The sequence below is a fragment of the Erigeron canadensis genome, chromosome 9 (assembly GCF_010389155.1).
Source record: "Erigeron canadensis isolate Cc75 chromosome 9, C_canadensis_v1, whole genome shotgun sequence".
NCBI classification, from domain to species: Eukaryota; Viridiplantae; Streptophyta; class Magnoliopsida; order Asterales; family Asteraceae; genus Erigeron; species Erigeron canadensis.
The window spans coordinates 36518106-36541224 of record NC_057769.1 but is presented as its reverse complement, the minus strand read 5'-3'; the positions used below and the strand labels follow the sequence as shown (position 1 = coordinate 36541224).

General features: G+C 32.0%; 1 protein-coding gene across 1 annotated transcript; it reads right to left on the bottom strand.

Moving 5' to 3' along the window:
• Positions 1–10756: 10756 nt before the first annotated feature.
• Positions 10757–22214, bottom strand: LOC122583750 (receptor-like kinase LIP1). Its single transcript, XM_043756125.1, has 2 exons — positions 21297–22214; positions 10757–11881 (listed from the first exon to the last, which is right to left on the bottom strand). The coding sequence occupies exons 1-2, from the start codon at positions 22212–22214 to the stop codon at positions 10757–10759; spliced, it is 2043 nt and encodes a 680-aa protein (XP_043612060.1).
• Between the last annotated feature and the right edge of the window lie 905 nt (positions 22215–23119).

Below are 23119 nucleotides of genomic sequence, written 5' to 3'. Positions count from 1 at the left end.
TGATCTTTGGAAAGAAGATTTTCATAAGAATGAACACAGAGTTGTTCATAGTTTGATTTTGATCTTTAAAGATTTTGTATTTGAATAAAAAAAATATTTGGAATAGAGATTCCAAATAATTTTGCTGATAAATGTAAGTGCTTACAGTGAATTATCTTACCTTAAAGTGACTTAGGCTAATAATAGACTATTAAGTATATTCATTTTATCTTTTAAATTCATAGAATTCTTCAGATTGTATGCGATTACTTTGAGAAGATTTGATGTTTTTGTTAAGATGTGCAGATTGACCAGACGACAAACATGTGAATTTTTGGTAGGTTGTCAAGCGAAATTACAAGGAAGACGAATGCATATAGCATAGGTCATTCCAAGTTTGATTAAAGTGGATACTAGTTTGATGAGGCAATCATATGAGTATTTTTATCCGGTATCATAAAAACGAAGAAATCATATAGATTAGGTCATCTCTTAGTTTAATGAGACAGGGATCTCAAGGTTGTAGGTCATAACGTCAAAGAAAACAGTAGTTCATAGGACAATGAGACTGTGTTCTCAAGGTTTGTTAATTATTTGGTTGTTCTAGACTAAAATAATGTCATATAAATTTTCAAGACTTATGATTTTAAAGAATAAAAAAATTTAGAGAACAAAATGAAAAATGTAGTTCTAGATTAAGTCGTTGCTATTATGTATTGTAGGGATGAAATAATGAAGAATAACATTATCATCTTTATTTTATATTTGTTATGAGTTTTATGTGCAGGAATAAGGTACAAGAAACTTAACAAATATGTCTGATCAGAAAATTTTGATCATGGTTCATGAAGAAAGTAATCATAAGAGACATTCAGATGGGAAGTTATTTATTTTAGAGTATTTGCAGAGATTTCGATCTAACAGGAGGTGTCTTAGCAAGAATCTTAAGTATTCAAGAAAAACAAGGCTAAGATCATCAGGTTTTATAGTATTATTTATACAGTATAACAGATGATGATAGCTAGGTTTTGTTAGTTGAAGATCTTAGATATTTGAATATGGAAGATTATCAACTTTGTACTCATATAAATCCTTAAACATAGACATAATGTGAATGTAGATAGTTATTGTTTATGTAAAACCTTAGACATAGAAATGTAATATTTTAACGTGAAAGGCTATTGCGTTAATATTTTTGTAACAATAGACATAGATATATCATTTGAATATGAAAGGTTGTCAAATATGTGTTTTTGAAACCTTAAATATAGAAACGAATTTATGGAGGTGAAATGTTTTCTAATGATGTATTGATTATTTAGATTATATAGTTATGAAATATTTTCTTAAGAATATGAAATTATAATCAAAATCGTGACTTGTATGAAATTAATATGACAAGATGTTCATAAGAACTTCTGAATATTTTTGTTAAGTCATAGTTATATATCCCAGTATAAATTGAGGGGGGGGGGTTACATAAGAATGATCATTGCTAGTCATAGTTATGTATCCCAGTTATAAATTGAGGGAGAGTACATAAGAATGATTATTTATATAAAGATTAGTTATAGTTATACATCCTACTCATAAAATTGAGGGGGATGTATAAGAATGATGAATCAATTTTATAACTTTTTACTTTAAGTGTATTCAGATCGGGAAAGCATATTTCGAGATAAGTTCTGGAAAATTGATCATGGAAAAGTTAAAGAATTTTTAACTTTTCAGGTTTAAGACGAAGATCGAGGAAAAGATGAAAATTTAATGTCTACAGGTTTAGTCTTTCATTTTTTCATTTTTTCTAGGAAGTTTGTGATAAACGTTGATCAATTATTCAGAAACTTTGACGAAATTTTAAATTTTAAAGTGTGCAGAATGAATTACCACCTCGTAATTGGCAAGAGGTAGAATGCGACCTCGTAATTAGTCGATTGGGCCCTATGCAAATACGACCTCGTAATTGGGTCGGGTTGACCCAAACCCATTCGGGTCAAGTGGGTATATATACCCAAATAACCCTAATACGACCTCACAGTTAAAAATCTATTATTAGAAGCTTTACGATTCGAATTTTGAGTTAGCTACCCCAATTAAGATTCGACACATACAATTAGATCCAAAGTTTTTGATTGATATTTTTGTGTTCATCTCGAAAAACTGAATCGAGGTATACTATCTAATCGTAATATAGTTAACTATGCAACAAGAAAATCAAGAAATTAGGTTTTGAAATTTTCGAATTAGGATTTCCTAAAATCTTTGCTTGATGTTTTCTGGTTAAACATAAGGGTTGGGGTATGTTCATCGTTTGAATACGAAAGTATATAAACATTGTTTACCAGTTTTGGTTGGGTAAATCATGATTTCGTGATGAAGAATATGAACAGTGCATCGACCTCGCATATTGTCAATTTATTTTGACTCTTCTTCTAGATTGCGATGTGGATTTACGACCTAGACCAAATACATGACCAAATTTGAAAATACAACCTCGTATTTTAGAATTTGGTTAACCTAATTTTGACTTTGAAATACGACCTCGTATAGGGATACGACATCGTATATAACTTAACAAGTTTTCAAAAGTTTCTTTTTAGTAATAAAATTTGAAAGTGAGTTAATTATTTTTTAACTTAATCACAGGATAATTTAAGCTAATTAATTGTATATTTTATGCATATGAATTTTTGTCTCATATTGAGTAATTAATTATTTGTTATTAATTACAAAAATGGCAAATAACTTCATTGCTGGCCATAATTATCTGATGAACTTCGATGACAATCAGTAAGGAACGACATATTATCACGAAAGATTTGCTTTCTTCAGAAGATCAAGGATTCATCATGTCTTGACTCACTCACCAAATATTTATATAGATTATTTGAGAGATTTATGGGCTAATGTCAATAATGGTCATGCCGGAAACGAACATATTTTTCATACCACTGTTGTTGGGCAACTGATACAGTTCACAGTTGAAAATCTCATTGATATTTTGGATCTGGTCATAGTTGAGCAGGAAGGTGGTGCTACTGGTCTCACCAAGTTTTGTCATGACTTGATTCAAGGTGCTTTCAGAAGAATGGGGTTTGCTGCTGATCTGACAAGTAAAAATATGTTCAAGAAGGGTTTTTATGGCAGGTGGAGGTATCTAGCTCATGTCTTTCTGGTTGGTTTAAGCAACAAGAAGTCTGTTTTTGATACATTGAACCAGGAATCCCAAGCTTAGATGCATTGTGGGCTTAGTTTTTAATAAGCCGTACAGTTTCTCGAAGTTTTTCTTTGAAGAGATGAGGAAACAGATCAGAGCTGTGGGTACTAGGAGATTTTTGATGTATCCTAGAATTGTGATGATGATAATCAATGCTCGTCTCCCAAATTTTCCAGCTGTGGGAGAAGTCTAGCAAGTGAGCTCTATCATCAGACGTGGCTATGATGAGTTTTGTCGCAGGTTTCCTGATAATCCAAATGCTCAAGATGTAGCATTATTTTGTGCGATCATTAATGCCAACTTTGTGGCATCTGCTGATGAGGTCATATTAGCGTATGAAGGGTCTCAGCCTGAAGATGGTGAAGTTTTTGAGGATGTTGTGATTCCAGAGCTGCTTCATGATGTCGTAGCTAAAGGTGATGCACCGAATGAGCCTGAGATTGTTGTATAGGTTGCAGATAATGTAATTAATCAACCTGGTGCCAATCATGAAATTGTTGATGAGATTCTGGAGGAAATGACTGATCCAGAGGGTGATATTGCACATGTGCAACAGTACAATCCCAATGCTGACCTAGAGAATGTTGATCTGGACCGGGAGATAGATGATTATGTAGCTGAAGCTGTAGTTGGTTCTGATACAGCTAGAGCTAGTGCGTCTGGTGTTGGAGAAGCAAATGGGTCAGGAGCGGGTCAGGCTAGTGGATGTGGTGTGGATGTAGGAAATAAAGGAAAGGTTGTTGCTCATTCGGAAGCAGAAAGAGAGCCTTTAATACATTCTAATGATGATTCTAGCAGTGATGGTGATGATGATCCGTATAGCTCAGACACATTCATCAGAGTTAGATCCAAAATGGTTCCTAGATCTACTGTTGCCACTCAAGGAAAAAGAAGAGTGGGGGAGACTGATGAAGATTGGGTGCTAGAACAGCCGTTACTTAAGAGAACAAGACTTGTCAGGGAACAAGAAACTTCTGCTGCATGTAGATCAGAAAGTGTGCCGGTTATTGTTGTTTTTGAGATTACACAGCCATAGCCACAGTCACAAACAAGTGAAGAGGCTACTTTGAGCCTTGCTAATCTACAGAGACTATTGTCTAAGCAGAGGGAACAACATGAAAAGGCTATGAATGAGATGAGAGGCCTAATCAATCATTTGGCTGAAGATTTCAAGGTTGTAAGTGACAAGAACAAGTTTCTTGAAGACAAGTTGGGCAAGGCTGAGGTACTAGTGTCCAAGATGTATAATAAGTTTTTGGAACTTGATGGGACAGTTGTCAAGATGGCAGATGCAATGAAAAAGGGAATCAAAATCTTTGATGAGAAGATGCATGAGCTGTTTGATAACTATGTGAATTGGAAAGTTGAGAGAGATAGCTCAGGTTGCTAGGGTGATGAGCTAGCAAAGGCAAGACATGATGATGATCAGAACAAAGATCCAGATGCTGCCAGAGCTACTTATGAGCTAGGAGGAAGTTCTGTTTTGGTGACAGAGACTCATGGGGAGTCTAGCCAGGTTGGTGTTGCTGGCAAGGAAACTTATGAAGCTCCTCAGACTCAAGAATTGATCGTCACAGAGCTGAATGTGGTAGTTGAGTCTAATTCACTATAAACCAAACCCCCTACAGAAGATGTTGAAGTTGATCGATTAGAAAAGGGTAAGGGTTTGGCAGAGCAATCTGTTACTGTTGCTCGTGAAGCTAAAAATGCTAGTGCTCAGGGTAGCGAGTCTACCAAAACCAACTCTCCTATAGGTACTTCTACAGAGTCACAATTTCATTCTACAAATGTTCGAAGGTTATGTATGTAGGATCTACAGAGATTGCGGATTATTATTATGATCCAGGATCTATGTAGGATCAAGAAAAGAGAAGGTTATGTATCACTCATACTCCTCCAGACACAGAGTCAGAATCTGAGCATGGGACTAAGAAGGAGGAGGGCAAGAGCAAGAAGAAGCAGAAGAAGTAGATTAGTGACAAAGACTAGATGAAGACATATTTATTTTAACGTCTAGAAGCTATTGCCAAGGGGGAGGCCGTAAGTACACGTCTATATCAATAGCAGTCTAGATTATTCGGCCTTATATTATAATGTCTTTGTAATGTAATTGTCATTAATAAACTTCATATTATGCATAAAATTCTAGATTAAGTTTAAGTATTGAATGTATAAAGTCTGAGTATGAATTGCGACCTCGCAATTCACAGTGGGAATACAACCTCGTATTTGCAGAGTCAAATACGAGGCTAGTACAAGTTTAACTTACACACCACCATCATCATCATCTACTATGATATACAAGACTTTTTTGTGAAAACACTAAACTTTCCTGCTACGGGCCCGTCGGAAAATTATGGTGGTGGTCGGAGATGATCATGGTGGTACGTAAGTTAAAAAAAACACGAGTATTAATTAATATTAACAAAATGATAAAGGTAAAATATAAACAAAGAAAATGAGAGAATCTTACCAAAATTGCATTTTTCAGCCGAAGATGTAAGGAGCTCTTGACGACATCTTGAACCATGTCTAGCTCTTGAGTCTCATCCTCCTTTTAAGAAATTATTCGATGAAGAAAAAAAAAACACAACAATTATAATTATAATTTTTAACAATAAAATGACCTTACAGAATTATCACATGTTAACTTAAGTTATATCGATTCTTTAACTTCATCAACAACATGCACCATATCTAGTTGTTCTTTAATGGATCAATATGTGGTGAAATAAGTAAGAATATTAGAAACTTTTACCAATTATTTTTAAGTAGAGTATTTATTACAGATTAGGTTGTATTAAACTAGTCTTTAAAATTTTAAATTTTTATAAAATTGAGAAATATGTATGATTGTTTTATCACAAAATATAAAAAAGTTGGTGCAAAGCTATAAAATACTGATATGGAATAAATTAAGTGAATACTACTAGTACTAACGATATATATATATATATATATATTATATGGTTAAGAGTTGAGTTATTATGAGAACCAAATATTTGTCGAAAACTACGAGGTTAATTTTAAACCATTAGATTAGATAATCAATGGCTATAAATAAACATGGCATTATAGTAAATAATACCAATCTTAATTAATATAATCAAATGGTTATTAAACAAAGAAGGGTAAACATGGAAATATGGAAATGCTACCTGAAGAAACGGCACAAATCACTCATTTAATTGTTCATTTCAATAATTCATTATAATTAATTTCAATTTTATCTATTACTGTAAAAGCTTCTTTTCTTACGATCCAACGACCTGAGAACATTTTAATTTATAAATTGTCAATATAATGGAACATTAGGTGAGTGTATATAAAAAAGGGTTATTTACTGAAATGGTATCTGGACTATCCACCATATTACTGGTTTCATACCTATAACTTTAAAATTACTCTCATCATACCCCAACTTATCAATTTTTCACTCGGACGATACCTGACTTGACGGGCATCAGTTTGGCCGTTAAGTTGGGGTATGACTACCGTAAATTTTAAAGTTTTAGGTATGAAACCAGTGTAATATGATGGATAGTCCAGATATCATTTATGTAATTATATTATTATTATTATTATTATTATTATTATATTATTATTATTATTATTATTATTATTATGGTTGTTGTTGTTGTTGTTGTTTTAATTACACAAAGTACATTGATATTTTTTTTGTAAATATTTATATTTATTTTATAAAAGAATACTTTATTTTTATAAAAAAAATTATTGTAAATATTTAATTTTTTATTAAAAACTATTAATATTTCAAAAACTATTATTTATAAAATTTATTTTTTAAAAAAATAAAATTTCCTTTTATAAAAGATCACTTTTAGTACAAAGTTTTTATTTTTATAAAAAATATGTTTCAATCTTCTTTTTTAAAGGGGTGAACCGAAAAGAATATCATAATTTCTTGTATTGCATTAGTACCTGTACAACTACAGAACTACTATGTAAGGCTTGAATCAACTCAAAACAGATTTAATCAACTCCATGTGGTGATATCCATTCAAGACTTCGCGTTCATTTATCAATGCTTTACATGAAATTAATGTACTGCTTCCGATTTACTTATTTTTTTTAAATAAAAAATAAATAAATATGAAATAAATAAAATCATCATGGATCTATAATTTGATTGATTAATAGTTTTTAATAAAAAAACTAAATACTTACAATATTTTTTATATAAATAAAGTATTTTTTTATAAAATAAAAGGAAATATTTACAAAAAATATCAATGTACTTTTTAAAATTATTAATTCCTAAATAATACTTTGTGTAATTAAAACAACAACAACAACCATAATAATAATAATAATAATAATAATAAAAATAATAATAATAATAATAATAATAATAACAACAACAATAATAATAATAGTAAAAACATCACTTCCATTAGAAATTAATAGGATTTACAAAAAATAATAATAATAATAATAATAATAATAATAATAATAATAATAATAATAATAATAATAATGGTTAATTACATAAATGACACCTGGACTATCCACTATATTACTGGTTTCATACCTAAAACTTTAAAATTTACCGTAGTCATACCCTAACTTAATGGCCAAACTGACGCCCGTCAGGTCAGGTATCGTCCGTGTGAAAAATTGATAAGTTGGGGTATGATGAGAGTAATTTTACAGTTATAGGTATGAAATCAGTAATATGGTGGATATCCAGGTACCATTTCAGTAAATAACTCTATATAAAAATCATGTTTTTTTTATCAGTATATATTTCTTAATGTTTTTTGTGAATATTAACTATATGGTTTCTTTATGTACATATGTGACGACTATATTATATTTTTGAGGAGTACACTTAATTTGCACATATGAACATATTACTTTTAAAAAAAGTTATTTTAGTATATGAGGTGTATATAATGTTGATTAAGATCTTTTCTTCATCTGGGTATTCATAAATTTGAATGTGTAAATGTGAACACATATGATCGGGTTTGATTTCATCATGTACATATGTGATCTATATTACATCTTTGAGGTATACATATGTGTGCATCTCATTTACACATGTGAACATATCACTTTTATGAAAAATTAATTTCGACATCGGTTGTGTATACATATAATTTAGTAACTTTTCTTTATCTAGGTATTCATAATCTTAAATGAGTAATTACAAATAATCTTGAATGTGTAATTACAATTGTAAGAATGCATTAATGGGTGTGATTTCATATGTAAAACATTTTTAGGGTGTACATATGTTTACATCTAATTTACATATGTGATCATATCACCTTCCTAAAATATTTATTTCGATATATTAGTTGTACACATGTGAATTAATACATTTTCTCAATCTAGGTATTCATAATGATGAAGGTGTAATTACAATTGTGAACACCTATTAACGGGTGTAATTTCATCATTTTCACATAAAAGGACTTTATTAAACTTTTGAGTTGTGTATAGATGCATCTAATGTACACATTTATAAATATCGGGTTTTTTTCTTTCTAAAATTTTATCTTCTATATATGTGACTTAAATTTTTTCCTAATCTAGTTTTCCATAAAAAGTTATCTAAAGCTTCTCAGACTAAATAGGTCTTTAAATGACAACATGATCACTTACTTAAAGGATTTATTTTATATGATGAAAAAGTTATAGTTAAAAACATTTTGATAAAGATACACACAATTTTTTTCGGTAGTGAATAAATTAACCAAATAAGTATGCTAGTCATAATCAAGTCCATAATGATCGGAATAATAAATTCATGTCACCACTATATATTTATTTTGTAACCGTAATAAAGGTCAGTCCAACGGGTTAGAGGCATTCCCGATTTTATCTAAGGTTTTGAGTTCGATCCTTAGGAATGATAAAACCTTGAGGTTTTTCCCTCTGAATACTTGTAATGGCCCATGGTCAACATCTTGTTGTCTAGGGTACATGCAAGGCTTCACCATTATACGGTGAGGTTTCCCTGATGTCGTATACCGACTGAATGTTCGGAAAAAAAAAGAGTACATTTAGGGATTTATTTTTTTTTACTACTTTAAATTGTTAATACAAAATTACAATTGTATCCTTACGCATATTAATGAAATTTTAGTTATCATGGTTCTCGACATTTAATTGGTTCTCATTTTATCTTTTGACTATATATATATATATATATATATGTGGGGATAATCAAATAAGAACGGTTTTAAAATAAGAACGGTGAGAACACTTAAAAAACATCATTTTGATGCATTAAAAGTCCATAAAACTAACATAGTGCTTAACTAATTATCATTATTTAAGTGTTTAACAACCCATTGATCCGTCAAAATTGAAAAAATCACGTATTTTGTTGGATGCATCATTTTGATGATATGCATCCAATATGGATGCACAAAACAAAAAACGTGATTTTCACGATTTTGACGGATCAATGTGTTGTTAAACACTTAAATAATGATAATTAGTTAAGCACTATGTTCGTTTTATGGACTTTTAATGCATCAAAATGATGTTTTTTAAGTGTTCTCACCGTTCTTATTTTAAAACTGTTCTCACCGGAATGTTACATATATATATATATTGTGAGAACTATATATTTGTCGATATATATATATATATATATATGGGTTAAGTTATTGTGAGAACTATATATGGGTTAAAACAATGTAAGCTAAATCCCCTGTTGTGAATAAATGATTCACACCCTCAAGATTTAAAAAAGGATTAATGATAATTGCAATTTAGAATATCTATTTATGTTAGTTACAACTTATTGATTATGCAAGATATATACCTTATTTATCAGACATGTTTGTTTTGCTTTATATTGAATTTTTTTTTAATAGTCAGTCGGTATCAGGGAATACCTCATCGTATAATGGTGAAACCCTGCATGTATTATAAACTACGAGATGTAGACCATAAGCTGTTGCTGATGATTTTAGGGAAAAATCCTAAATGTCACTCTAGACATTTAGTTTAAAGTTTGATAAAATAAATTTAGGTTTCATTCCGAAGTAATTTACTGTATTGTTTATGAGTAAATAATACAGTTAATTTTTTTAGAGTGTTAGATCTTATTATCTTTTATTACATTTATACGTCTTACATATGATTTGATAAAATAGTACATTAATATTTATGATGTTTCCGTTCATCGGACGGGTATAATCTAGTATATATATATATATATTTTGAAACTATTCGTCCATTAGACGGGTGTGAAGACTAGTAATTAAGTAATAATAAATAAAAGTTCTAATTAGAAAAGTAAATTGTTTAACTAATAGGTGTTGCCTGTTATATGTTGTCACATATCAACTTATCAAGTATTTATGAACCATAAGAATGTAACAAAATTGGTAAAGCTAGAAATATATTTGTTGTACCTTATGCATCATATGTGGTATGCTTTTTAGGTAGTATATAATATAATATAATACATAATATATAATACAGTAATAATTTATAATAGTTTGACTACTTGACTTGTTGTAATGTATATACGAGCATACGAGTAAAATCTAGTTGAAGGATAATAAATTATTGCAATTAACTATAGGTTACCTGAAAGAATAATGCCTTTTGAAGCTCCTTGACAACCACTTTCATTGTAGGACGTTCGTCACGAAATTCGGCTATGCACCAATATGCAATTCTTATATATATCTGCACAGACATACTACGAGTACTTTTTTCTAGAATATAGCCATTATTTTCACCAGTGTCGTCTTTCTCTAATAATGATGGATCTATCATTTCCATTAGTGTTCCATCTTGGAAGCATCGTCTCGCCTCAAACGCCAGCCCAATGTCACTAGTTTCTTTGAAACTCTCTTCTTCGTCAGTATTCTCTTCTTCGTCACTACTCTCTTCTTCGGATATTGGGTCATTGGCTTCTCTCCCACATAGGACTTCAAACATAAATATTCCGAAAGTATATACATCCGAATCTCTCTTGTACTTATCACCCATATAAGGATCCAGGTAGCACGCATCTATCGATAGATAATCATTATCATTATGAATATTCCGAGGCAGTAATGACGAGAACCCAAAGTCTGTTATTTTGGCCCCCAAGTTCTCATCCAAGGCAATGGTTCCACTATGTAGATTATGATGTGTTACACTCTGTCCGTCCTCCATCTCATAATGAAGGTAATTTAATGCATTTGCAGCATTAAGGCATATTTTCAATCGTTGTGCCCACGTAAGGCTAGGCTTGTCTTCGTCGTACCACAAATGATTAAGGGTCCCATTAGAAAGATACTCAACGACAATAATCATCTCAGAACCTTCAACACAAAATCCAAGTAGTTTGATTACGCTCGGATGCGTGCAAGTGTGAAGAATGTTAATTTCTCTGTAGAACCATTCCCCAAAAAGTTTGAAGTCTGTTGGTCCTTCTTCTTCTTCTTCTTCCCCGTTTTCAATATTGTTAGATTGCTTAAAGACAGTATCGCGTTTTATAATAACCGTGTTGCGTCTCACTGGTTTTTGTTCATAGTTATCCTTTACATCGATCATGGAACGATTTCCTTCTTCATCAAAATGCTCAAGTTCTGCTGCGTATAAGGAACAATAATCTCTATCCCCTATTGAGTAACTATCTGAAAGGTTTTCGGTGGCCGATAGTATATCACTGAGCGGAATCTTCAAGTGATCTAACTTTTTGATCTGTAACAGTTTCAAAAAAGCTAAGAAAGGGCGGGATAATGGTTTTACTTATACTGGGACTTACGTTGAAAGAAATAAAAGGTCTCCAACTCACTACAAAATCTTTAAGTGTATTTATTTATTCTGTTATTCAAACACTTTTAGTCTTCATTTAGTTTGTGGTAATGAAATACTAGTAGTATAGAGAGAGTTTGCAAAGTGTTTTTTGAGAGTTTCGAGAGGCGGCATGTACGTAGTTTGGTTATCATATTGGATGTCTTATAAAATAAAGAGAAATTGTCACGAATCATTTATATGATTCGTTCGATTTGCATTATCGTTCCTGTATTTTTTTTTTTTTATCACTAACTATCTCTGTATTTTTCATTTTCATTGTCAACCGTTCCTAACACTAACAACAGTTAGTTTGCCCCGTTAAACCTCTCATGTGCAATGCACATGATGGTAGTATCGTCAAGTTTGTAAACACATGTACTATTTGTAATAAACACGTTGGATTAAAAACAATTCCAACCACCACTTCTGACCGACCAACTGTAACACCCCAAAGATTTTAAGGTAAAAGAAATTAACCCTTTTTATAGTTTTGACATTAGATTAATTTCCTAGTATTTTATTTTTGGATATGAGGTTAATTTAGTTGGAACTTTAGCGGATAACGGGTAAAATACCCACAAAAATTGGTATGAGTCGTGGCATCTCCAAAGAGTGCCAGCCACTTCCTTCTTTTGAGTCATTTTCCCACTCACTCAAATTTTCTTCTCCAACCTTCTTAGTTAAATCCTCTTCACAATTTAACTAAAATCCTTCATGCAATTCCTCATCAACTAGTAATTATCAAGAACAATAACAATCACTATCTTTAATCTTTAATCTTCAATCAAGAAATTAAAAGTTAGGGTTTGAATGGTGGAGGGTGGTGGCCGAAATTTCAATGAGAAATGGGGGAAGGAGAATTTTCCATCTAAGTCTTAAATTAGCCATTGTTATTGAGGTAATGATTTCCCTTTAATTTAGCTCTTCATCTTTCTTTTGAATTAGGGTTCATGGAGTGAACCAATTTGGAGGTTTTTGATAGAAATTGAATTTTTGGTTAATTTTCCACAATTTTTTAGATAACCTAGATTGTCATTGAGTTATGTGTTGAGTTTGATTATGAAGTTGATAAGTTCATATGATCATTTTAGTTTTTGAGAAAAGATGAGTTTTACTAGTTATTGTAATATTGATGAAAATGGTAGGTTGAACTACCTAGTGTTATGGTTGAAAGAAAAGGAACTCAATGATAAATGGGTTGGGTTTTGGGTGTAGGAAGGTTGGTGATAGTGAATGACTAGGTTGAACTAGTCAAGTTGTGAATATAAGCTTATACTTTGTATGTTGATCATAAGTTGAAGTTGCTTGTGCATTATCATTTTATTGAGTTACTGTTCGAGTTGCGGAGGAGGTGAGTATATTTGCGTACCTTTATGTATATGTTGGATCAATTGACCACTTCATGTTGAAGTTTATTTGTCCATGTGTGGTAATTGATGTGGCATAGGCCCATATGGGGCATAGTGTTTATGAGGCCTAAGAACCTCCAGGGCCTAAAAACCCCGTTAGTTGATTTGATATGAGGCCTAAGAACCTCTGGGGCCTAAGAACCCCGATAGTTGTTATTGTTTATGATTTTTTAGCTTATATGGATCCATATATTGTGTTTAGTGTGCAAGGTAAACATGTAAATGTGGCATGACGGTGTGACAGGTTATATGTAATAGTCCTTGTACTTTGCCCTCCTTCGTATTCGTAAATGTATGCAAGTATATTCACTAAGCCTTTACTTATATTTTGGTTGTTTACCATTTTATAGGTAGTTCCGGAAGAAGGAACTAGGTGGTGTTGATAAAGCTTGAAGTTGTAGATATCGTTTTTGAATAACTTGAAGGTAATGCCATTCATGTGCGAATGGTGCTCTTGTGTAGATACTTAGAAAGTCCCACCTCACTCATGACTCTTGATAGGAGTTTGTTTGTTTTGAAAAGCTTTGGTTTGGTTGGTTTGAAACAGATTTTAGTTTGTAAAGGGTTCATGATTGAGCCATAATCTTTTGAAACGAAACATGGTCATTTTGGTTAATTATCCATGTTGTCATTTGACCTGATTGATGGGAAGTGAAGTTTGGATGATGAAAAGTTGTTAAACCAAGTTGTACTAATGTTTTTATCAAGTTAGGGTTCAGGAAAGGACATTGTAAGGTTTGAAATGGAAGATTTGTTGTATGTTGAATTGTATCAAGTGCTGAAAATGCAGGTCTGGATCAGAAGTATTCCACTGCGGCGCAGTGGAAGAGTTACAACCCCACTGCGGCGCAGTGGGGGACTTTGCACCCGCAGGTCAGAAGGTTCCCACTGCGGCGCACTTGGGGTATTTTTTTTTTAAAAAAAAAAATCTCGTTTTTCAGTTATTGAGTCTTGTTCCTTTCACCAACCACCACTCGCCACCGCCGAAAAAGTTTGCCGAAAACCGAGAACCACCACCCCACTATGGTTACAAAAACTTCGACAAACGTCGACCATTTCAGTCCCCAAAACATTGACAATATAGTGATGGTTCATGGTGGTAATAAAAGGTGGTGAAAAGTGGTAGTCTATGGCGGTTTTGAACCAAAACCGAAGAGAAAAACATAATAATCGAGCATGGTCAGATCTATAACGACCTGTGTTGAAGCTTGAACGTCTCTTCTTCTTTATAGACCGTCTTGAGGTGGTGGTAGTCCGGTGGTGCGTGGCTGCGAGAGAGAGAAATAGAAGAAAAAAAAGGAAAAACTTAGGGTTTCTAGAGAGAGGGATGAAATGAGTTTTTTTATAAGATCGCTACTTACGTTTCATACTTTCCTGGGATGTTATGGATTCGTGTAGTGGTGGCTGAAAAACGAAACAGCAGCAACAGCGGCGGTAGAGTGGCTGAGCAGCAGCAGCAGCAACGGTTCTGTGCTTGTGATTAAAGATGAAACCCTAATTGTTGTTGGGGCGGATGATGGTCGTAGTTTTTTATGGTGAAAAAGGGAAACGGCGGAAGGCTGTGAGGGTGGCCGGAAGTTTGCCTGGTGGTGGGAGTAAGAGAGGGAGGAAGATGATGAGTTTTTGTCTTTTACTACAAATAGTTCCTTAAAGATGTTTTATCACAAATAGTCCCTACGGTTACAAACTGGACGAAAATGCCCTCATGTGCAGTGCACACGAGGGTTTTAACGGATGAAAACTAACGGTTGTTAGTGGCAGGGACGCTAGACAATGAAATGGTAAAACACAAGGACATTTAGTGATAAAAAAAATACAGGGACGAAAATGCGAAACGAGCAAACCACATGGACGATTTAAGATAATTTTTCTAAAATAAATATATTTCGCAAACGCAATAATTAAATAATTAGTTTAAAATGCAATTACAAACATCCTCTAAATATTTTAATTCATAAGAAACATAGAGACTCGATCATTTATTCATTATATAATAAACTGGATTAAACTCATATCTAAATTTTGTGGAACAATATATTGTTTCTTGATTGAATAAAAAAATAGAGCTTGAAATAAAAATAAATGGAAAACGATAACAGTTAACAATCTGCTGATAAACTAAACCTAAAAAATAACTAAATAGTAAACTAAATAATTATGTAGTAACTGACATTTGGTAAAATTAAATTATGATGAACATATGAGATTCTTAATTGAGGGTGAGTTATTTTAAGAACTCACAAATAAAAAAGAACGCGATAATAAATCTGGACCATTCATTTTCTATCATTTTCTCTCTTTTTAATTAAATAATAAAATTCACCAAAATATTTCAAAATGTTTTATCTCATAAACCGTAAATCGTTAGACGAAACAAAAAGCATGGACAGTCTTAAAATTTCGTCCTCTTTCATTAGAGATCCAATTCGATATACTTTTGACGACTTTTTAATTTTCAATTTTTTTTTGTTGTACTTACAATTAACTTACACATGTGTAAGTTGAACAAAAAATTATGACTCGGAACGGGCTTCACCCTTAAGAATATTCATAAACCAAAGCTAGTGGGGTGATAGGTCATAGAGGTGATAGGTCATAGGGTGATAGGTCATAGAGGGTGATTAGGTCATATGGGGTGACCAGTGATGGGTGATCTATCTAACGGGCTCCGCCCTTAGCCGCTATGGCTCCGCCATGGACCGACAGGCTCCGCCCTTGGCCACCATGGCTCCGCCATGGATTGACGGGCTCCGCCCTTAACCTTCATTATTGTGTACATATGTTCATTTATTAATTTACATGTGAAAACAATGATCCTACACATGTGTAGGTACACGAGTACAAGAAGAAAAAAACGAAAATAAAAAAGTCATCAAAAATATATCGAATTGCATCTCTAATGAAAGAGGACGAAATTTTAAGACTACCCATGCTTTTTATTTCGTCTAATGATTTACGGTTTGTGAGATAAAGCATTTTGAATGATTTGGGTGAATTTTATTATTTAATTGAAGAGAGAGAACGAAAAAAAAATAAGTGGTCCAAAATGGTTCTTGAGTTTTTTTTTTTTGGTTAATATCACAAATGGCCCCTGTGGTTTTCAAAATTAGCATTTTGCACCCTGTGGTCGATTAATGCTTCTAGATGCCCCTATAGTTGCATTTTTGATCACTAGAAGCCCCTGACTCAAACGTCCGTCTAATTTCCTCCGTTAATGCCCTCATGTGCATCCCACGTGAGGGTATATTCGTCTTTTACAGCTAAAACACTCTCTGCCCCCCTTCACATTCTTTATCAGATCTAACCTCATCTTCCTTATCAGATCCAACTTCATGAATGTTTTCCAAACTCAAACACCAAACGTACAATCATTCCATAATATACCTCTAAACCAACAAATTAAAGGAGGATCGGACTAGTAGGAAGATCATATACATATACATACATAACCAATTGTACCAATATATAGTAAAACCCTTAACTAATCATACTATGAACTCTCTCTAAAACCTTCTTATATGTATCTATATATATAATATCTATGTATATATGTATATGAAATCAGAAATCACCATCGATCTATGAAATCATCACCGTTGCCAACTTCTGCTTCTTCTCTAAAACGGTCAGTGTGTGGTGGTGATAGTTCTCGTTGGATGGATTTAAAACGGTCGTCAAATCTCATCATTTAGGTAGTTGAATCTGTGGTGATGGTGGATCTAAAAAGGTGACCGGATATTGTGGTGGTGGTCGGATTCATAAAGGTGACCGGATTTAAAGGTTCTACCCTTTTATTGCTACATATATACATAATCTGATTTCTATATATATATATATATACATAATCTGATAATATAGTTATAGATCTGCTGCACCAAACCGTATTTTGTGGTGGTGATAGTTCTCGCCGGAAAGAAAAATGGGGAAAGAAATAAGACGGTGGAACTAATCTATATATTTATTGATGGAAGGTTGAATATATATATATATACATATACATATATATTAATTATATATAGTACTAGTTTGTGATCCAATCCAGATCAGACAAACATCAAAAAAGCTAGCACGTGGGGAAGTGGGTTTTGGAGAATCTTGGAATCAAAACTATAAATCTGGGTATGTAAAGTAGTACGAGTAGTTGCAAACTTGCAATAGGTTAGTCAACTTAATACTTTAAAAAGAAATTGTTGTTGTTTATTATATGAAAGCAATAATAGCACTAGGATATATTTTTGGTTGGAAAAAGATTTTGGCTCCACTTTGATATATGTTTTCGGTGGCAGAGGTTGTATAATTTTGATATATGGTATATGCTTTTATTATGTGAATGTTTGTATGGGATAAAGATATATTGAAAAACACTCATGTAGATCTGGAAAGAAGATGAAAAAAGAGTAGATGATATTTTAGATGTAAAATGACAAAAATACCCTCACCCTGGTAGCACGTGAGGGCATTAATGGCTCCTCATGGACGGACGTTTGAGTCAGGGGCTTCTGGTGATAAAAAAAATGCAACTATAGGGGCATCTAGAAGCATTAATCGACCACAGGGTGCAAAATGCTAATTTCGACAACCACATGGGCCATTTGTGATATTAACCTTCTTCTTTTTATTTGTGGGTTCTTAGATAACCCTTCCTCTCTTAATTGAATGATAAAATATAGTTTAAGATATACTCCCTCCGTCCCAATTTAAATGTCATAGTTTGACATTTTTGGTCTTTCATGATAAACTTTGACCATCTAGAATTCTACTTGTATTATGTAATACTTGATATAATATATATGAATCGATTAAGTTTTCAATGTATTTTATAATGATATAACTTTCGCCAAGTATTAGAAAACACAAACAATAATATTAATGGTCAAAGTTACAAAAAAAAGACTTGAAAAGTCAAACATGGACATTTAAATTGGGACGGAGAGAGAACGGAGGGAGAAGATGTTTAAAAATCAATATTACTTAGGTAAATATCGGTTGAAAAAACTAAAACAAGTAATAATTAAATGCAACCTATTAAATTATGTAAAAATTATAAGTGACTTTTGTTAATAATATTAATAATACTATAAATAAATAATTTGGGTCTATGATAATAACTTATTCAAAATTTTAAAAGATGTAAGAAGATATATTTATTAGGATATCTTTATAATAGATAAAAACAAATATTATTACATAGCATTAGAAAAATCCCTTTTTAACTTTAGTTTCTATTAATAAAAATGCAATTTGACATCATATATTCTTTATTTAGTTTTCATTCTGTTGAGTTATGAATTCGCTGAGAGACTTAGTAAGTCTCTTCTTCAGCGAGTCCTCAGCGAGTAGCTTCGTCAGCGATCTCTCAGCGATCAATATTATATTCAAGTTAAAGATAAGTTCGATGACTCGTTGCCCAGTTTTTGTAAGTCAGAAAATAACGGGAAAATGAAGATAAGAATATTGGTCCCAAGACACGTGTTGATCAAGAAGATTGAAGACATGTGATCATGTACCAAAACGGTACCTGGGTCTTTCTCTCTCATACCGGATTTGGAAACAAACAAGATGAAGACAGAGAGCCCTGCAGATCTGAGAGATCCACCAATAGATGGTTGACAACCTTGAGGTGTCAACATCTATTGGGTTGTCATGTGAGTCCCATCTCTGCCTGTATAAGGAATCACTTGACCTAGCCGTAACTCTTGTTGGTGTAGTTCTGCAATTGTCACTTTGTGTGTGTTTCTTATTATTGTAGAACATTTAAGTTTTTGTGTGTCAAAAACTTAACAAGTATTTTCAATTTTCTTCTTTGTAAACCAACCATATATTTACTGTTTAATTAATATACATATAGTTAAATGTGTATACTTTCTTATCTTATATCTTTTATTTAATCTGTTTTGATTGTTGCAAACTTGAGACTTTCACATTCATTAGTATATCTTCTTAACTATTATAAATCTTCTATTTATTGTAAATTTTATATGATTTCACTCATTAAAAATTTCAATCTATACTAATATTTATATAACTTTTTTATACTCAAATTATCTACGCGAGGAAAATTGCAGTGTGACAAACTGATGTCTATAATGAAGATCTAAAATTATAAAAGATAATGTATAAAAACACCATTCGATTATTAACTTAACTTGTTTCAATTAAAAGTGACAGAATTCTGCTCTGTTTAACGCAATGATTATTGGTCATGTAAAAGAAGTTTTAAACTTTTCTATTTTCATTTGACAAACATAGTAACTTGTCACCAAAAACACAGACGTCTTTACATTACGATCGATTTACGATTTATGGTGATAATAGGTATATATTTACAAAACCTTTATAGAATGCCCGCGTTTAAATCAGGTTAATTAGTTAGTATTGATTATAATTTAATCAAATCTAATTTTTATAAAGTCAATGGTTTTGATTAGTTAATACGCATTTTAAGAAACCTTTTATTATTATTATTATTATTATTATTATTATTATTATTATTATTATTATTATTATTATTATTATTATTATTATTATTATTATTATTATTATTTTAAAGGGAAACATCTATGTATTTTTTGAAAATTAAAAACTAACTTGGTTAGAAAATTTTATTTACTAATTCGTATTATATTAATAAGTTTAATTTACTTATCCTAGAGTTAAAATTAGACATAGATTACAGATTGGTTAGTACTTTAAATATGCATGAACTACCTTTATATTTCGGGTGTTGTTATGAGAAACACAAGGATGTATCTCAAATGTTAATTACGGTGTATGACATTAGAACCTAACCGCTCACCGTTATGGATGTATCTCAGTGCATATTTAAGTACTAATTAATTTATAATCTATGTCTTTATCTGAAAGGACGACTACCAAACATAAACAAATGTGAACATTATAAGTGTTTAATACTCCGTAAGTAGTTAAGAAAATAGTACGAGTAATTTAATTTAATATATATTAATTTGTAAAAATAAAAATATAGTTATGGTTAGTTATTTTGAAAATTCACAAATATAAAAAATAACGCGAGAACAATTTTGTACCACATATTTTCCTTATTTCTCTCTCAATTCAATTATATAAGAAAATTCATCCAAATTATTCAAAATGTTTATCTCACAAACCGTAAATCGTTAGATGAAACAAAAAGTATGGGTAATTTTAAAATTTCGTCCTCTTTTATTAGAGATGTAATTCGATATACTTTTGAAGATTTTTTAATTTTTGTTTTTTTTTTATACTTACACATGATAACCTACACATGTGTAAGTTGAACGAAATTATAATTCGGAACGGGCTTCGCCCTTAAGGATATTGATAAAGGGTAGCTGGTGGGGGTGATAGGTCATTGAGGTGATAGGTCATAGTGTGATAGGTCATAGAGGATGATAGGTCATAGAGGATGATAGGTCATAGGGAGTGATCGGTGATGGGTGATCTACCTAACGAGCTTCGCCCTTAGCCGCTATGGTTGCGCCCTTGGCCACCATGGCTCCGCCATGGATTAACGGGCTCCGGCTTTAACATTCATTGTTGTGTACAGATGGTAATTTACTAATTTAAATGTGAAAACAAAGATCCTACACATGTGTAGGTACACAAGCACAAGGAAAAAAACAAAAAATAAGAAAGTCGTCAAAAGTATATGGAATTGCATCTCTAATGAAAGAGAACGAAAATTTAAGACTACTCATACTTTTTTTAATCTAACAATTTAACGGTTTGTGAGATAAAGCATTTTGAATGATTTGGATGAATTTTTATATTTAATTGAAAAGAGAGAAAGGTGAGAAAAATACGTGGTCCAAAATTGTTTTTACGTTTTTTTTTTATTTGTAAGTTTTTAAATAACTCTCTTATTCTATCGGGATATTAATTAATTATGTGGAAAGAAAAAGGAATCTTACCAGATTCTCAAGTTCCAATGCTTTCTCAAGTACAATGATAATATCTTCCATTCTTGGACGTTTTGCGCTGTTTTCCATTAAGCAGTAATATGCTACTTTGGAGATCTCGATGAGTGATTTCTGGGTCATTTGATGCCGTAGATCAGGATGAATTATATCATTCAATGATCTCTTTTCATAGTGAATTCTGAACAATGTAGCTAAAAATCTTTTTTCCCCATCTGGAATGGAAGCTTTCCTCCCGCATAATATTTCACATAAAACCACTCCGAAGGAGTAGATATCTGACTTGTGAGTTACACCTCCCGTCTTCAGAATCGATGGGTCCATATACCCTTTTGTTCCTATAGCTTCTGAAAGCACAAGTTGCGTTCGAGTAACCGATTGTTTGATAGAATATTCGAAACCAGATAACTTGGATTCAAATTTAGCATCTAATAACACCGTGTAGCTGTTGATGTTACGGTGTATAACGTTAGAACCTCGCCCCTCACCGCTATGGATGTATCTCAAAGCACGCGCAACGCCAACACATATATTCAATCTTTGAATCCATGTAAGGGTTGGCTTGCTAAGATGCACAGAGAGACTTCCCTTGGTGGCCTCACGCTTGATTATGATGATCTTCTCACCATTCTCGTCACAAAACCCAATCAGAGATACTATGTTTTCATGCTTGAGGCTAGAAAGCATAGTAATCTCGTTCCAAAACTCAACATCCCCCCGTTGTCGACGCTTTGGATCTAATCTGCGAGCAGCAATATTCACAATCTCTCCGGACACCAAGAGTTGTCCTTTATACACATTTCCGTAACCACCTCTTCCGATGACATACTTATCATCAAAGTTGTTGGTGGCCTTTAAAACCTCTTCAAGCGAGAATTGTAAGTGTTTAAACGCTGGATTTGTGGATGACATATTTTTTACAGTAATTTGTTTCTCAAGTTGTAGTAATAATAAACGAAAATTGGAAAAAGATAGCGCGCAATCGGTTATACATATATACACAAATTTATGTTTATATTCCTAATTCATCACATCACGTTACCCCATTTATTACCATTATTAGTAGCCGACGACCGATGTTCAATATTTTAATGTAATTATAATAATTTGTCAGATCATTATTGTAATAATAAAAAAATCGTATGGATTTGAGGGTATTTAATTAGTTCATTCTTACCTGAATTTTTTTATGATTTTAGAGGCTTTGGACGGGGTTCAAGGCAACGTCTCCGATAATGCATTCAAGGGACGACAGATTCTAAGACTAAGATGAGTCGAGGGTTAAGGGAATATCCCTCCTCCACTCCATATTTGACATGTGTCCTAGCCCAATCATGAGGGGCATTTCATTCATTCCCTTGAGATAGAGGAATGTCTCTAGGAGCATTCCTAATTTTTATTTTTTTTATTTTATAATTAAATTATGTAAAACATTTATAATAAAACTTTTCTAAACTTAAATATTTATTTTGTATATAAATTTAATATTTCTTTATTTAAGTGTGTTTATATTAAATTATACGAGTAAAACACATTATATTAACTGTTAAAAAAAAATACGAGTAGTACAAATCAAATAAAAAACATGTATTATGTATAAAATACGAAAGATGTATGAAATAGAGATGTATGAAAGATTTGAAAGAAAGAAATTGTAGAGATAGATAGATGTAGAAGATGATATATATATATATATAGGATAGAGATCAAATGAGAAGGTACCTTAAGGAGAGAAGAGAGAGAAAATTCGTTTTTTTATTTTTGTAACTTGTTTTCTTGACTTTTATTCTTTTTTTCACATTTTTCATTCTCTCTTT

What these genes read in the sequence shown, in the direction of transcription:
- LOC122583750 (XM_043756125.1), bottom strand. Translation starts at nt 22,214, where the DNA reads ATGTCATCCACAAATCCAGCGTTTAAACACTTACAATTCTCGCTTGAA. An exon ending in CATTGGAACTTGAGAATCTG is followed by an intron (nt 11,882 to 21,296) that starts GTAAGATTCCTT and finishes AAACTGTTACAG; the next exon opens with ATCAAAAAGTTAGATCACTT.